This window comes from Oncorhynchus clarkii, unplaced genomic scaffold, assembly GCF_045791955.1.
Source record: "Oncorhynchus clarkii lewisi isolate Uvic-CL-2024 unplaced genomic scaffold, UVic_Ocla_1.0 unplaced_contig_5292_pilon_pilon, whole genome shotgun sequence".
Taxonomy (NCBI): Eukaryota; Metazoa; Chordata; class Actinopteri; order Salmoniformes; family Salmonidae; genus Oncorhynchus; species Oncorhynchus clarkii.
This window is the reverse complement of record NW_027261128.1, coordinates 87,137-104,240: the sequence shown is the minus strand read 5'-3', so window position 1 is coordinate 104,240 and position 17,104 is coordinate 87,137. Positions and strand designations below refer to the sequence as shown.

Sequence of the window (17,104 nt, the reverse complement as noted above, 5' to 3'; positions counted from 1 at the left end):
ACATGCAGTGTGTTAATGTGTCCTCTAACCCTGTTGTTATGGATGTTTCCATGGTAGACCCAGTTGTTAATGTGTCCTCTAACCCTGTTGTTATGGACGTTTCCATGGTAGACCCAGTTGTACCACATGCAGTGTGATAGTGTGTCCTCTAACCCTGTTGTTATGGATGTTTCCATGGTAGACCCAGTTGTTAATGTGTCCTCTAACCCTGTTGTTATGGATGTTTCCATGGTAGACCCAGTTGTTAATGTGTCCTCTAACCCTGTTGTTATGGATGTTTCCATGGTAGACCCAGTTGTTAATGTGTCCTCTAACCCTGTTGTTATAGATGTTTCCATGGTAGACCCAGTTGTTAATGTGTCCTCTAACCCTGTTGTTATGGATGTTTCCATGGTAGACCCAGTTGTTAATGTGTCCTCTAACCCTGTTGTTATGGATGTTTCCATGGTAGACCCAGTTGTTAATGTGTCCTCTAACCCTGTTGTTATGGATGTTTCCATGGTAGACCCAGTTGTTAATGTGTCCTCTAACCCTGTTGTTATGGATGTTTCCATGGTAGACCCAGTTGTTAATGTGTCCTCTAACCCTGTTGTTATGGACGTTTCCATGGTAGACCCAGTTGTACCACATGCAGTGTGTTAATGTGTCCTCTAACCCTGTTGTTATGGATGTTTCCATGGTAGACCCAGTTGTTAATGTGTCCTCTAACCCTGTTGTTATGGATGTTTCCATGGTAGACCCTGTTGTTAATGTGTCCTCTAACCCTGTTGTTATGGATGTTTCCATGGTAGACCCAGTTGTTAATGTGTCCTCTAACCCTATTGTTATGGATGTTTCCATGGTAGACCCAGTTGTTAATGTGTCCTCTAACCCTGTTGTTATGGACGTTTCCATGGTAGACCCAGTTGTACCACATGCAGTGTGTTAATGTGTCCTCTAACCCTGTTGTTATGGATGTTTCCATGATAGACCCAGTTGTTAATGTGTCCTCTAACCCTGTTGTTATGGACGTTTCCATGGTAGACCCAGTTGTACCACATGCAGTGTGATAGTGTGTCCTCTAACCCTGTTGTTATGGATGTTTCCATGGTAGACCCAGTTGTTAATGTGTCCTCTAACCCTGTTGTTATGGATGTTTCCATGGTAGACCCAGTTGTTAATGTGTCCTCTAACCCTGTTGTTATGGATGTTTCCATGGTAGACCCAGTTGTTAATGTGTCCTCTAACCCTGTTGTTATAGATGTTTCCATGGTAGACCCAGTTGTTAATGTGTCCTCTAACCCTGTTGTTATGGATGTTTCCATGGTAGACCCTGTTGTTAATGTGTCCTCTAACCCTGTTGTTATGGATGTTTCCATGGTAGACCCAGTTGTTAATGTGTCCTCTAACCCTATTGTTATGGATGTTTCCATGGTAGACCCAGTTGTTAATGTGTCCTCTAACCCTGTTGTTATGGACGTTTCCATGGTAGACCCAGTTGTACCACATGCAGTGTGTTAATGTGTCCTCTAACCCTGTTGTTATGGATGTTTCCATGATAGACCCAGTTGTTAATGTGTCCTCTAACCCTGTTGTTATGGACGTTTCCATGGTAGACCCAGTTGTACCACATGCAGTGTGATAGTGTGTCCTCTAACCCTGTTGTTATGGATGTTTCCATGGTAGACCCAGTTGTTAATGTGTCCTCTAACCCTGTTGTTATGGATGTTTCCATGGTAGACCCAGTTGTTAATGTGTCCTCTAACCCTGTTGTTATGGATGTTTCCATGGTAGACCCAGTTGTACCACATGCAGTGTGTTACTGTGTCCTCTAACCCTGTTGTTATGGATGTTTCCATGGTAGAGCCAGTTGTTAATGTGTCCTCTAACCCTGTTGTTATGGATGTTCCCCATGGTAGACCCAGTTGTCTGCAGCCTGGAGCTGTGGAGTCATCAGCCAGCAGTGAGGACTGTCTGTACCTCAACATCTTCATCCCCAGCGGCATCGTAAGTCACATTGTACCGATAGAGATCTTTGTTTCACTAGAAGCCCTGTTGACCTCTCCTTTAGTAACCCCTAGACACCTCAAGCTCCACTCCACTACCGGTCCCTCAGATTGACCGTTGGTCTGCCGTGTCATTCCTGTTCTTGTCTTTTCCTCTGATAGAGAGGGAGTGCAGCGGTTCTGGTGTTCTTCCATAACCCGTCTGGAGCAGCCAGCGATGACACAGCATCTCTACTGGACGGCTCCTACCTGGCTGCCGTCGGCAACATCGTCGTGGTTACCGTCAACACCAGGGTTGCAGCGTTCGGATTCCTCAGCACAGGTGCTCCTCTTAACACACGTCAGAAGCAGCATTCAGGTATCTTATAGGTTATATGTTTTCAAAAGTAACAAAAGACACAAACAAGTGGGTCTGAGAGCGCTGCTGAAATGGCATAAGAAGTGAATGTAAATGTAGAGGGAAGACAGTGGACATGAAGTTAGAATCAGGTCACGATGAAAGTGAAGGGGAGAGGATGACATGTTTACTGTTGGTATTCTGCTGCTGTGGGGGGCTGAGAGGGCCCGGAGGGAGAGATGGGGGGGGGGAGGGAGAGATGGGGGGGAGACGGGGAAGGAGGGAGGGGGGAGAGATGGGGGAGGGAGGGAAATACATATCTGCTGATGGTGTGTTCTGTGCCGATGGTGTGTTCTGTGCCGATGGTGTGTTCTGTGCCGATGGTGTGTTCTGTGCCGATGGTGTGTTCTGTGCTGATGGTGTGTTCTGTGCTGATGGTGTGTTCTGTGCTGATGGTGTGTTCTGTGCTGATGGTGTGTTCTGTGCCGATGGTGTGTTCTGTGCCGATGGTGTGTTCTGTGCCGATGGTGTGTTCTGTGCCGATGGTGTGTTCTGTGCCGATGGTGTGTTCTGTGCCGATGGTGTGTTCTGTGCTGATGGTGTGTTCTGTGCTGATGTGGCACTGAGAGGGAGGAGTGACTCTCTCCACAGTCAGCTAGCCAGCCATAGCACACAGCTGGCACACTCACAGACATGTGGAAGGACTGTGTGTGTGTGTTCAAGTTTCAACTTTATTATCCTAGACGGCACGTTCTGTTTTAGAGTGATGTGTAGTCTTGGTGATAGGAGCCCTCAGCCAGCAACTCTGGAAGACCCTGCAACACAGCCACACCTCTAAACCACTGGCCCCTCCCAGACAGCCCTTCTTTCAAGCCCTGCAACACAGCAACACCTACTAAACCACTGGCCCCTCCCACACAGCCCCTCTATAAAGCCCTGCAACACCTACTAAACCACTGGCCCCTCCCAGACAGCTCTTCTATAAAGCCCTGCAACACAGCAACACCTACTAAACCACTGGCCCCTCCCAGACAGCCCTTCTATAAAGCCCTGCAACACAGCAACACCTACTAAACCACTGGCCCCTCCCAGACAGCCCTTCTATAAAGCCTTGCAACACAGCAACACCTACTAAACCACTGGCCCCTCCCAGACAGCTCTTCTATAAAGCCCTGCAACACAGCAACACCTACTAAACCACTGGCCCCTCCCAGACAGCCCTTCTATAAAGCCTTGCAACACAGCAACACCTACTAAACCACTGGCCCCTCCCAGACAGCTCTTCTATAAAGCCCTGCAACACAGCAACACCTACTAAACCACTGGCCCCTCCCAGACAGCCCTTCTATAAAGCCCTGCAACACAGCAACACCTACTAAACCACTGGTCCCAGATATCTCTCCACCTATTGTCTTCTAGAGGGAGCTTTTCTAAAGCAACACTTTGGAATGTTCCATGCTTTCTGTTTGCTGTTGCTGAGTGTATTCACATTCTTACCAGGCTTTGGTAAAATGATATTTGAAATCTATCCAATAGTTTCTTGGTCCATTCTTAGTGGGTAATTACAGTATTCAAGTGCTGCAGTGGCTTTTGGAACCCAAATGGAATAAAAACATGTTGTTTGTATATTTTTGGAAATGATGTAGACGATAACACAAGTCACAACCAAAGAACATATTATGTTATACAAGTATGTCTCTTGAATGGATTTGACTCCTGACACGGTACATGAAATAACAGCAGTGTGAACTGAATGCCTCTAGGGTCCACAGCCCTGCCAGGTAACGCCGGCTTCCAGGACCAGGTAGCCGCTCTGAAGTGGGTCCAGGAGAACATTGAGGCGTTCGGAGGTGACCCCAGGCTGGTGACGGTGGGGGCAGAGCGGAGTGGAGCCGACGTGGCCAGCCTACATCTGACCTCCCCCTCCTCGCGTGGTCTCTTCGACAGGATGCTGCTCATGGTAAGCTGACCTGTGACCCCTGATCCTCACTGACCTTCACTAAGAGTCCCAAATGGCGCCCTATTCCCTATATAGTGTACTGCTTTTGACCAGAGCCCCTATCAAAAGTAGTGCACTATAGTAGTGCACTAAATAGGGCTATTGTGGATGTGTTACTAAGCCCAGGTGTGTAAATAATGCTGTTACAGTAACGGTCTTAACCATTCCAGCTGTTTACAACTAGTTAAGGCTGTCAAGCAGTAACACCCTTGTGATTAATGGTACGAATGTCACTGATTATGCAGTGTGACAGTCATCACAGTTTTACTTCCACGTTCACGGCATAGTCCAGTATGCTATGTCTTCTCTATACAGCAGGATTATGTCCCCTCTATACAGCAGGATTATGTCCTCTCTATACAGCAGGATTATGTCCTCTCTATACAGCACTATGTCCTCTCTATACAGCAGGATATGTCCTCTCTATACAGCAGGATTATGTCCTCTCTATACAGCAGGATTATGTCCTCTCTATACAGCAGGATTATGTCCTCTCTATACAGCAGGATTATGTCCTCTCTATACAGCAGGATATGTCCTCTCTATACAGCAGGATTATGTCCTCTCTATACAGCAGGATTATGTCCTCTCTACACAGCACGATATGTCCTCTCTATACAGCAGGACATGTGCTCTCTACACAGCAGGACATGTCCTCTCTACACAGCACGATATGTCCTCTCTATACAGCAGGACATGTCCTCTCTATACAGCAGGATATGTCCTCTACATTTAAGCCCATATCCAGTCTTAAGAGTTCAGGAGGATGGCTTGTGCGTACTCCCCCTCCTCTTCCTCTTCCAGTGCTGTAGTGCTGAGTCCGTGACCGTTACCGGGAGGTACACACACACTCCTCCTCTTATTCCTCCTCCAGCTGCTGCTCTTCCTCTCCTTCCTCGTGTCCCCCAGAGACATGTAGGAGGAGACTGTGTTCCGCAAGCCAAAGCTGATCATAGAGTCTCTGTTGCCGGGGTAACGATGAGGCTGGTCTGTCAGCTCCGAGCTGGGGTTAGAATAGATATGATGCAGCGTTAGTCTGTTATCTATCACTGATAAAGTACATTGAAAGCTAAACTCAAAAATAAGCTCAAACACATATGTAATTGTCAGACTCCATGAAACTCCCAGAGAGGGGTAGTGACAGATACAGATGGATGGGGAGAAACAAGGGTGGAGAGAGAGGGGCCGAAGGCGGGGAGAGAGAGGGGCCGAAGGCGTGGAGAGAGGGGCTGAAGGCGGGAGAGAGAGAGGGGCTGAAGGCGGGGAGAGAGAGGGGCTGAAGGCGGGGAGAGAGGGGCTGAAGGCGGGGAGAGAGAGGGGCTGAAGGCGTGGAGAGAGGGGCTGAAGGCGGGAGAGAGAGAGGGGCTGAAGGCGGGGAGAGAGGGGCTGAAGGCGGGGAGAGAGAGGGGCTGAAGGCGTGGAGAGAGGGGCTGAAGGCGGGAGAGAGAGAGGGGCTGAAGGCGGGGAGAGAGAGGGGCTGAAGGCGGGGAGGGAGAGGGGCTGAAGGGGGGGAGAGAGAGGGGCTGAAGGCGGGGAGAGAGAGGGGCTGAAGGCGGGAGAGAGGGACTGAAGGCGGGAGAGAGAGGGGCTAAAGGCGGGTAGAAAGGGAAAGAGAGGTCAACGTTAGAGAAAGAGGTACCTGTTGACGTCTTTCCAGTCGAAGTTGTTGTGCATCACCACAGGGGGTGTCTGGGAAGCCAGGTTGAGGTTACCATTGGTTACAGCCTGACAGGGGATGGTGAGAATACAGCACAGGCCGTCTGCACAATCTGTCAAAGAGGAGGGGCGACTGTCATTACCAGAAACCATACTCAGCTATCCTGTGGTTATAACCAGTTAGCTACCAGAAACCATACACAGCTATCCTGTGGTTATAACCAGTTAGCTACCAGAAACCATACACAGCTATCCTGTGGTTATAACCAGTTAGCTACCAGAAACCATACACAGCTATCCTGTGGTTATAACCAGTTAGCTACCAGAAACCATACACAGCTATCCTGTGGTTATAACCAGTTAGCTACCAGAAACCATACACAGCTATCCTGTGGTTATAACCAGTTAGCTACCAGAAACCATACACAGCTATCCTGTGGTTATAACCAGTTAGCTACCAGAAACCATACACAGTGACTAAAATATACATGTACAAGGACACATTAATGACACAAGGAGAGCCCTGGAGCTGAATATCTTCCACATCCTCAAAATAGCCAACTTCAGAAATGTACTTCAACCACAGTATACAGCTCATATGACTCCACTTAGTGAAAATAGTGTAGCAGCATTGCAGTGCGTATTGGAGTTGGTGCGGCTTGAAAGAGTCAATAATTCCACGTTAGAAAGTGATAACTACCGCTGGTGTCACAAGTTAAAAGATGATGAATAGTTCCACCCTTTATAATAATACTATACTTATCAGCTCATAGTTCCTATAAATAGGTTCACATGGAGTCTACATGTGTTGGACTTTAATGTCAGATTGTAATAAGATCAGATATGTTGGTGTCCCGGAAAAAAAACTCTTATTACATTTATTTATTTATTTTTTTATAATTTTTTAAAGATGTATTTTCAGATACGGCTTATTGTCAGACATAATGCCTGCAAATCATTCACTTTTCACAGAATATGAAGAGGGATGACTACTTTAATCATTAACCTTTCACAGAATATGAAGGGGGGATGACTACTTTAATCATGAACCTTTCACAGATTATGAAGGGGGATGACTAATTTCAATTTCTGTTTAAAAATGTAAAAATCTACAAAAAGTGAGGTACAAGGTTTCCGATGAATAGATTTGGACTAAATGTCCATGATCATGTCACCGGGGATGGTTATTTACCAGAGTAGTGGTTGACGAGGTCCTCGAGACACTGGAAGGTTAGACCAGGAGAGATGTAGTACCAGTTGTTGGGAAGGCGGATAATACGATAGTGTACCATAACCCTGTGCCGTACAGACAGGGTATACACTCCTACAACACCACACAGGCAAAGAAAAACAAGACATCATTACATCTGGTTTTTAAAGCTGGTTGATTTTGGTTGATCGTTTTAGTAGTTGATTGTGAGAGAATCTATCGGCAGTCCCGTAGGCGAAGTTTAGAACAGCTTTTATATGTACCATTTATTTAGGACATTTAGCAAACACCTTTATCCTAAGTGACTTACAGTAGTTGTTGCTTGCATACCCACAACCATTGTGTTGCGAGCACCATGCTCTACAAACGGAGCACCACAAGGGGCACCACAGGAGCACCACAAGGGGCACCACAAGGAGCACCACAGGGAGCACCACAGGGAGCACCACAGGAGCACCTAAATTCCATTTAATTACGGTACAGACGTCTGTCTCTTGGCCACTCACCTTTTTGACTTTCTCTAATCATGAAGGAGCCAGCTCTGTTTCCGGGCAGACGAAGTAGTTCCTCTGCTTTGGGTCGGGCCACCCCTTCAAACAACCAGCTAAATGAATACAGAATACAGAATACAGTTCAGCCATGTTCATAAAGCATGTAGTTTCATGGCCTTAGAACCCCACATAAAACAACCAGCTATGAAGAACGATTAAAACATGACCACCGGCTGTTTTAATCATAATGGTATCGTAGATGCTATCACCTTCCCCTTTTCAGAATACCAAGCATTAAACCATTATCGTCAGCTATAATCCGACACTGGACTAGGAAAGTGTTAGGTTAGTAAATCTTTACATTTTTTATTTTTAAAAACGTATCTATTTTATTTATTTTTAACTTATTGTTCTTAACTGCATTGTTTGTTAAGGGGCTTGTAAGTTAGCATTTCACTGTAAGGTCTACTACACCTGATGTATTCAGCATTTCACTGTAAGGTCTACTACACCTGATGTATTCAGCATTTCACTGTAAGGTCTACTACACCTGTTGTATTCAGCATTTCACTGTAAGGTCTACTACACCTGTTGTATTCAGCATTTCACTGTAAGGTCTACTACACCTGTTGTATTCAGCATTTCACTGTAAGGTCTACTACACCTGTTGTATTCAGCATTTCACTGTAAGGTCTACCACACCTGTTGTATTCAGCATTTCACTGTAAGGTCTACTACACCTGTTGTATTCAGCATTTCACTGTAAGGTCTACTACACCTGTTGTATTCAGTATTTCACTGTAAGGTCTACTACACCTGTTGTATTCAGCATTTCACTGTTGTATTCAGCATTTCACTGTAAGGTCTACTACACCTGTTGTATTCAGCATTTCACTGTAAGGTCTACTACACCTGTTGTATTCAGCATTTCACTGTAAGGTCTACTACACCTGTTGTATTCAGCATTTCACTGTAAGGTCTACTACACCTGTTGTATTCAGCATTTCACTGTAAGGTCTACTACACCTGTTGTATTCAGCATTTCACCGTAAGGTCTACTACACCTGTTGTATTCAGCATTTCACTGTAAGGTCTACTACACCTGTTGTATTCAGCATTTCACTGTAAGGTCTACTACACCTGTTGTATTCAGCATTTCACTGTAAGGTCTACTACACCTGTTGTATTCAGCATTTCACTGTAAGGTCTACTACACCTGTTGTATTCAGCATTTCACTGTAAGGTCTACTACACCTGTTGTATTCGGCATTTCACTGTAAGGTCTACTACACCTGTTGTATTCAGCATTTCACTGTAAGGTCTACTACACCTGTTGTATTCAGCATTTCACTGTAAGGTCTACTACACCTGTTGTATTCAGCATTTCACTGTAAGGTCTACTACACCTGTTGTATTCAGCATTTCACTGTAAGGTCTACTACACCTGTTGTATTCACCTACCCGTGATAGACCTTGACAGTGGACTGTGACAGTGTCGGGTAGGTTAGTGTTAGTGAGTTCACCTACCCGTGATAGACCTTGACAGTGGACTGTGACAGTGTCAGGTAGGTTAGTGTTGCTGTGAGTTCACCTACCCGTGATAGACCTTGACAGTGTCAGGCAGGTTAGTGTTAGTGTGAGTTCACCTACCTGTGATAGACCTTGACAGTGGACTGTGACAGTGTCAGGTAGGTTAGTGTGAGATCACCTACCCGTGATAGACCTTGACAGTGGACTGTGACAGTGTCAGGCAGGTTAGTGTTAGTGTGAGATCACCTACCCGTGATAGACCTTGACAGTGGACTGTGACAGTGTCAGGTAGGTTAGTGTTGCTGTGAGTTCACCTACCCGTGATAGACCTTGACAGTGGACTGTGACAGTGTCAGGTAGGTTAGTGTTGCTGTGAGTTCACCTACCCGTGATAGACCTTGACAGTGTCAGGCAGGTTAGTGTTAGTGTGAGTTCACCTACCCGTGATAGACCTTGACAGTGTCAGGCAGGTTAGTGTTAGTGTGAGTTCACCTACCCGTGATAGACTTTGACAGTGGACTGTGACAGTGTCAGGTAGGTTAGTGTGAGATCACCTACCCGTGATAGACCTTGACAGTGTCAGGTAGGTTAGCGTGAGTTCACCTACCCGTGATAGACCTTGACAGTGTCAGGTAGGTTAGTGTGAGATCACCTACCCGTGATAGACCTTGACAGTGTCAGGTAGGTTAGCGTGAGTTCACCTACCCGTGATAGACCTTGACAGTGTCAGGTAGGTTAGTGTGAGATCACCTACCCGTGATAGACCTTGACAGTGGACTGTGACGGTGTCAGGTAGGTTAGTGTTGCTGTGAGTTCACCTACCCGTGATAGACCTTGGCCACATGGTTGTTGGGGATGTAGTTCTCATATCCTGTTTGGACAGAACAAACCCTCCACCAGTAACCCTCCCTGACAGAAGAGAAGAAAGGGAAGAAGGAGATTGAGTCCCAAATAGCACCATATTCCTTATTTAGTGCACTGTTATAGACCAATAGGGCTCTGGTCAAAAGTAGAATTGGTCAGATTTGACCCCTGTCTCTGTCAGTCTAGTCAAACAGATCAGCTCTTAGAGGAGGTGGTGTTGTGTTGAGAGACTGAATGTGGAAGACTAGGTCTGCGTCCCAAATTGCCCCCTAGTCCCTAGATAGTGCCCTACGTTTGACCAGGACTCATAGGGCTCTGGTCAAAAGTAGGGCACTATCTAGGGACTAGGGTGCCATTTGGGACACTCTGCCAGGAGTCTCAGTCTCTCTCCTATCCTGAAGAGAGGCACGCTGACGTCTGCTGAGGGGTAGTCAGACAAGACGACCAGGGTATCGTTGTCTGCAGAGAAGAGTAAATATATATATTTTTTTTCTTACAGCATATTAGATGACTGTCATTCATATTCCATTCACCCAGCTCAATGTAACAGTGATAGGTTTAGGCTACTACATGATACTCTAATTTCCCCTGTACCCATCATGAGGTTACTACAACCTACCCTATGAATTAAAGTTTACAATGGTAGGTGCACAGGTCGAGAGAAAATGTGAGTAATCAAGGTGACAGACAGTAACACATTCATTAACCCCTTGCACACTCTTGCCTGCATCTAGCTGATCTAGGGTGTAAATCAGTTGCAAACAAGAGTTTCTATTGGACAAATTCAGGTGCATTTATCCCCGTTTCTTTCCTTTTGCTTCCGTTTAAGAAATGTTTTCAACAGAATCGGCGGAATGAATACACCCCTGATCACATGCAAGCAGTTCTCTTTCATAGCAGCCACATGCAAACAGTTCTCTTTCATAGCAGCCACATGCAAACAGTTCTCTTTCATAGCAGCCACATGCAAACAGTTCTCTTTCATAGCAGCCACATGCAAACAGTTCTCTTTCATAGCAGCCACATGCAAACAGTTCTCTTTCGTAGCAGCCACATGCAAACAGCATGATTCCTTTGGAAGTTGTATAACTCATTGCATCTACTCTCTCTCCTCCTCTCACCCTTTTCCCTTTCGCTTGTGGACTTCAGTGCACAATACATCAACTGCCTGTGACCAGGCGTAAACACCTTTCCAAATGCCGTGTACTGGTGTACTATCTCAATTTGACCAGTTTCTCACAGCAGGGAAATAATCCTGCAGCAGCAGGAAATGTAAATGATTATGTGGATTATAATTAATGGACTTTATTGTAGGGGTTGAGTCATTTTTAGTTAAGAAAAATCTGACATTTTAAAGTTTTAAAAAAAGTCTGACATTTCAAAGTGGAAATTACAAATGTTAGAAGTCTTTTTAAACCTTGAATAGACAACAATTTGCATTTCCTTCTGCAAAGGAAAATTCTCTGCGACAACAGGGTGATCAAATTAAGAGAGTACATCTGTACAGTATCTGTCAATCACAGCGAAAGCAAAAGTGTTATCGGGTCATCCATATCAGATGGAGATTATGTTATTTTTCCATTCAGTCAACAGCTCTTGGACGGTCATTTCAAGATGCTGAATGCTCAAACACTGATGCTATTACAAAAATATTTTTAAAAATAATTTATTTTTAATTTTTTATTTTTTAGATATGAGTACATGTTGTGGAGGGAAGTAGGATGCTGTTGGTTATTTAATTTAATGAAGAAATCTGTTTTATATTGCATAATGGTCCAGTAAAAAGCAAGAGGTGACACACCCATGTTGGCAGAGGTGCAGACTAATGGAATAGTAAACCGTCTACAACAGAAAGTCATACAGTACACGGTATATATGCTCCCAACAATTTAATGGGTAAACAAAATGTTGGAAATATTGCATAGTGATCATTTGACCTAATTCTACATGTATAAGCTTGCAGTTGTTTGGCCACAGTTTGCATGACAGGAACCTTATTTATTTTGGGTGAAATTATGCAAATGTTTACACATACACAGAGCAGTACAGGGCCAGTACAGCTTCTGAAACCAAGTCACTCCACCCTTACTTTAAATATTACATCAAATGAACCATTTCCCATCAGAGACAATCTGCGATACCAAGCGTTTAAATTAATCATTTTTATAGCCATTGATTCTTGAAGAATACGAAACAAATTTCAATCCCAGATTGCCCCTTTTAACAGGATCCTTTCATTAATAAAACGATCATTATCAAAAAAACAGACTTCCTTAACCAGAGACACTTACTTCTCAGAAAGGGATCAGAGCTGGTGTTGGTGTCATCTCCATTCTCTGGCATAGAGACTGGGCTGGTCCTGACGTTCCCCATGTCTGGTCAGAGAGCCTTGTTGATCATTTGGATGCAGGAATGAAGAGCTGGGAAGTAGCAGTGCTATGTGTGCTTGCCTCTCATTCCTTTATCTCACTATTTAGCCAAGCACGGGTATTCTCCAGTTTAGGATGTGGATATCCTCACCCTTTCCTCAGATAGACTTACCATACCAGTCTGTAGCAGCCTCCGTCGTTATACCTAATATAACCAATATTTGGTGTAATATAGCCGGAATTATCATGTAATATAGCCTGAATTAGCTTAGCATGATGCTACGGTACTGTATAACGGTGATAAGCAGCAGCTCATCAGTCTATTCTAGTCATCCTGCCAATCTGTTTTTGTTGATCTCATCTAGTCACTTCCTCACTAATGGGGAAGTTGTGTGACTTGTTTTTCACCACATTTTTCCACTCCTGAAATAGACTAATCACAGTGCTGTAGCCAATAGAGGAGACTAATCACAGTGCTGTAGCCAATAGAGGAGACTAATCACCACAGTGCTGTAGCCAATAGAGGAGACTAATCACCACAGTGCTGTAGCCAATAGAGGAGACTAATCACTACAGTGCTGTAGCCAATAGAGGAGACTAATCACCACAGTGCTGTAGCCAATAGAGGAGACTAATCACCACAGTGCTGTAGCCAATAGAGGAGACTAATCACCACAGTGTTGTAGCCAATAGAGGAGACTAATCACCACAGTGCTGTAGCCAATAGAGGAGACTAATCACCACAGTGCTGTAGCCAATAGAGGAGACTAATCACCACAGTGCTGTAGCCAATAGATGACAGACTAATCACCACAGTGCTGTAGCCAATAGATGACAGACTAATCACCACAGTGCTATAGCCAATAGATGACAGACTAATCACCACAGTGCTGTAGCCAATAGATGAGACCAATCATCACAGTGCTGTAGCCAATAGATGACAGACTAATCACCACAGTGCTGTAGCCAATAGATGAGACCAATCATCACAGTGCTGTAGCCAATAGATGGCAGACTAATCACCACAGTGCTGTAGCTAATAGATGACAGACTAATCACCACAGTGCTGTAGCCAGTAGATGAGACTAATCACCACAGTGCTGTAGCCAATAGATGACAGACTAATCACCACAGTGCTGAAGCTAATAGATGACCAGACAGCATTCAAATAAACACTTGAAAGATGTGTGTAACCTATTGGTATGTAGTATGTCTAACATTAAAAGTAATTCCATTTTGGACCTAATAATGCTTAGCTATAAATAATAATAATTCCTGTGGCTCTGGAATTGGCTCTGTGTTCTCCCCTGCCTCAGTGCTGAGTGGTTCTCTGACTCTGTCCCTCGCCTCTCTCTCTCCCAAGGGTGGCTCTGTGTTCTCCCCTGCCTCAGTGCTGAGTGGTTCTCTGACTCTGTCCCTCCCCTCTCTCTCTCCCCAGGGTGGCTCTGTGTTCTCCCCTGCCTCAGTGCTGAGTGGTTCTCTGACTCTGTCCCTCCCCTCTCTCTCTCCCCAGGGTGGCTCTGTGTTCTCCCCTGCCTCAGTGCTGAGTGTATCTAAAGCCCAGGGGCAGGCTGAGGCTCTGGCCCGGGAGCTGGGCTGTTCCTCCTCTGACCCAGAACAGCTGGGCTCCTGCCTGAGAGCAGCTCCAGCACAGGACCTCAACGCTGCCCAGACCAAGGTACTGTTGGCCTTATAGACCCAGACTGAGGTACTGTTGGCCTTATAGACCCAGACTGAGGTACTGTTGGCCTTATAGACCCAGACTGAGGTACTGTTGACCTTATAGACCCAGACTGAGGTACTGTTAACCTTATAGACCCAGGCTGAGGTACTGTTGACCTTGTAGACCCAGACTGAGGTACTGTTGACCTTATAGACCCAGACTGAGGTACTGTTGACCTTATAGACCCAGACTAAGGTACTGTTGGTCTTATAGTCACAGACTAAGGAAGGAAGCCTTATAGTCCCAGATGTATCATAGGCTGTATGTATCCCAAATGGCACCCAATTCCCTGTTTAGTGCACTTCTTTTGTCCACGGCCCATAGGGCTCTGGTCAGAAGTAGTGCACTATAAAGGCAGTAGAGTGCTATTTGGGACTCAGACATACTTTTTTCCCCCTGTCTTATTTTATGTCATCTGTTCCAGTTGCTGTCAGTCAGTGGGCCCCTGCAGGCTTGGGGTCCAGTGGTGGATGGGGTCTCTGTCCAGGGGAAACCCTCCATGGCCCTGATGAATGCAGGCTTCCACAGAGCTGACCTCCTGCTGGGCTCCTCCGCAGAGGATGGACTCATCAGCAGGGCCAAGAGGATCAAGGTGAGAACCGGAGATCCTATAATTCAAAGGCGTTCTTTGTGTTTCTATGGTGAGAACATTCACCTCTAGTGTCGTCCGTCTATTTAGGTGTACCTGCTTATTAAGCTTTCCCCATGCAGGATGGAATTGGGGAATATGGCTCTTTGTTTTTCATACAGTGTAGGACATATTCTAATGCGTAGACTCCTAGTTCAACTCAGCAGGTGACTCGTATGTTAGCGGTTTGTCCTCATTCACATCGTATTAGTATTGAGTAGTATTACTCTACTCAGCCGCGTTTCATATCACCAACGTCTACTTCCCCCCCCCCCTAATGTCTGACGACAGAACTTTGAGGAGCTCCAGGGGCGAGCTGACAGTAAAACAGCATTCTACGAAGCCCTGTCCAACTCTCTGGGTGGAGACGATGCCAATGCGTTTGTCAAGGCTGCAGCCACCTGGTTCTACTCCATGCAGCACTCTCCCTCTCCAGCTGGCTACAACCTCTTCTCTCAGGCTCTTAACAGTGCAACCAGGTGAGAAGTGTGCTCGGCACACTACTGTGTATGGTATTCATGTAGTTCCGGAATACCTTACTCTTATTCATTGAATTCAGTGCATAAATATCAAATCAAATTGTATTAGTCACATGCGCCCAATACAACAGGTGTAAACCTCACAGTGAAATGCTTACTTACGAGCCCCTAACCAACAATGCAGTTTAAAAAAATACGGATAAGAATAAGAAATAAAAGTAACAAGTAATTAAGGAGCAGCAGTAAAATAACAATAGTGAGTCTATATACAGAGGGGTACCGATTAGTTGAGGTAATATGTACATGTAAGTAGAGTAATTAAAGTGACTATGCATAGATGACAACAGAGAGTAGCAGCGGTTTATTAATGAGTGGGAGAGGGGGGGGTCAATGGCAATAGTCTGGGTAGCAATTTGACTATACAGTTCCTGTATGGAGAAGCACGACCCATAATAATCACGTCACAAGATACCATTCTCTGTTCAGTTCTGTGTGTTCAGTTATTAGTTCAGTTCACTTCATTTATTTGACCTTTTACAGGAATTCTCTTCGCGTTCAAGAGCAATGAGTTCTGTTCAATGAGTTCTGTTCAATGAGTTCTGTTCAATGAGTTCTATACAGTGAGTTCTGTTCAATGAGTTCTATACAGTGAGTTCTGTTCAATGAGTACTATACAGTGAGTTCTGTTCAATGAGTTCTGTTCAATGAGTTCTATACAGTGAGTTCTATACAGTGAGTTCTATACAGTGAGTTCTATACAGTGAGTTCTATACAGTGAGTTCCGTACAGTGAGTTCCGTACAGTGAGTTCCGTACAGTGAGATCCGTACAGTGAGTTCCGTACAGTGAGTTCCGTACAGTGAGTTCCGTACAGTGAGTTCCGTACAGTGAGATCCGTACAGTGAGTTCTGTACAGTGAGTTCTGTACAGTGAGTTTTATACAGTGAGTTCTATACAGTGAGTTCTATACAGTGAGTTTTATACAGTGAGTTCTATGCAGTGAGTTCTATACAGTGAGTTCTATACAGTGAGTTTTATACAGTGAGTTCTATACAGTGAGTTTTATGCAGTGAGTTTTATGCAGTGAGTTCTATGCAGTGAGTTCTATGCAGTGAGTTCTATACAGTGAGTTCTATACAGTGAGTTCTATGCAGTGAGTTCTATACAGTGAGTTCTATACAGTGAGTTTTATACAGTGAGTTTTATACCGTGAGTTCTATGCAGTGAGTTACAGTGCCCTCAGAAAGTATTCATACCCCTGGTCTTATTCCACATGTTGTGTTACAGCCTGAATTCAACATGGATGAAATGTATATTTTTCCTCACCCGTCTACACACAATACCCCATAATGACAAATGTATTGAAAATGAAACACAGAAATATCTCATATTCACTTTTATTATCACATTCATTATCTCGTATTCACACCTGATACACCTTTTATAATCACATTCATTATCTCGTATTCACACCTGATACACCTTTTATAATCACATTCATTATCTCGTATTCACACCTGATACACCTTTTATTATCACATTCATGATCTCGTATTCACACCTGATACACCTTTTATCACATTCATTATCTCGTATTCACACCTGATACACCTTTTATTATCACATTCATTATCTCGTATTCACACCTGATACACCTTTTATTATCACATTCATTATCTCGTATTCACACCTGATACACCTTTTATAATCACATTCATTATCTCGTATTCACACCTGATACACCTTTTATTATCACATTCATTATCTCGTATTCACACCTGATACACCTTTTATAATCACATTCATTATCTCGTATTCACACCTGATACACCTT

The 17,104-nt window shown here is 44.6% G+C and overlaps 2 protein-coding genes across 2 annotated transcripts in view; one reads left to right on the top strand and one right to left on the bottom strand.

Moving 5' to 3' along the window:
- LOC139404989 (thyroglobulin-like) overlaps positions 1 to 17,104 on the top strand; it is a 96,188-nt gene that overhangs the window by 71,152 nt on the left and 7,932 nt on the right. Inside the window, exons 41-46 of the mRNA XM_071147553.1 lie at positions 1,899 to 1,986; positions 2,148 to 2,307; positions 4,086 to 4,282; positions 13,955 to 14,119; positions 14,589 to 14,756; positions 15,084 to 15,271. Coding sequence (XP_071003654.1) covers positions 1,899 to 1,986; positions 2,148 to 2,307; positions 4,086 to 4,282; positions 13,955 to 14,119; positions 14,589 to 14,756; positions 15,084 to 15,271 — 966 coding nt within the window. The remainder of the gene's footprint in view (positions 1 to 1,898; positions 1,987 to 2,147; positions 2,308 to 4,085; positions 4,283 to 13,954; positions 14,120 to 14,588; positions 14,757 to 15,083; positions 15,272 to 17,104) is intronic.
- Positions 3,925 to 12,819, bottom strand: LOC139404986 (src-like-adapter). Its single transcript, XM_071147550.1, has 7 exons — positions 12,364 to 12,819; positions 10,438 to 10,531; positions 10,031 to 10,117; positions 7,694 to 7,791; positions 7,170 to 7,301; positions 5,961 to 6,090; positions 3,925 to 5,324 (listed from the first exon to the last, which is right to left on the bottom strand). The coding sequence occupies exons 1-7, from the start codon at positions 12,443 to 12,445 to the stop codon at positions 5,072 to 5,074; spliced, it is 876 nt and encodes a 291-aa protein (XP_071003651.1). The 5' UTR covers positions 12,446 to 12,819; the 3' UTR covers positions 3,925 to 5,071.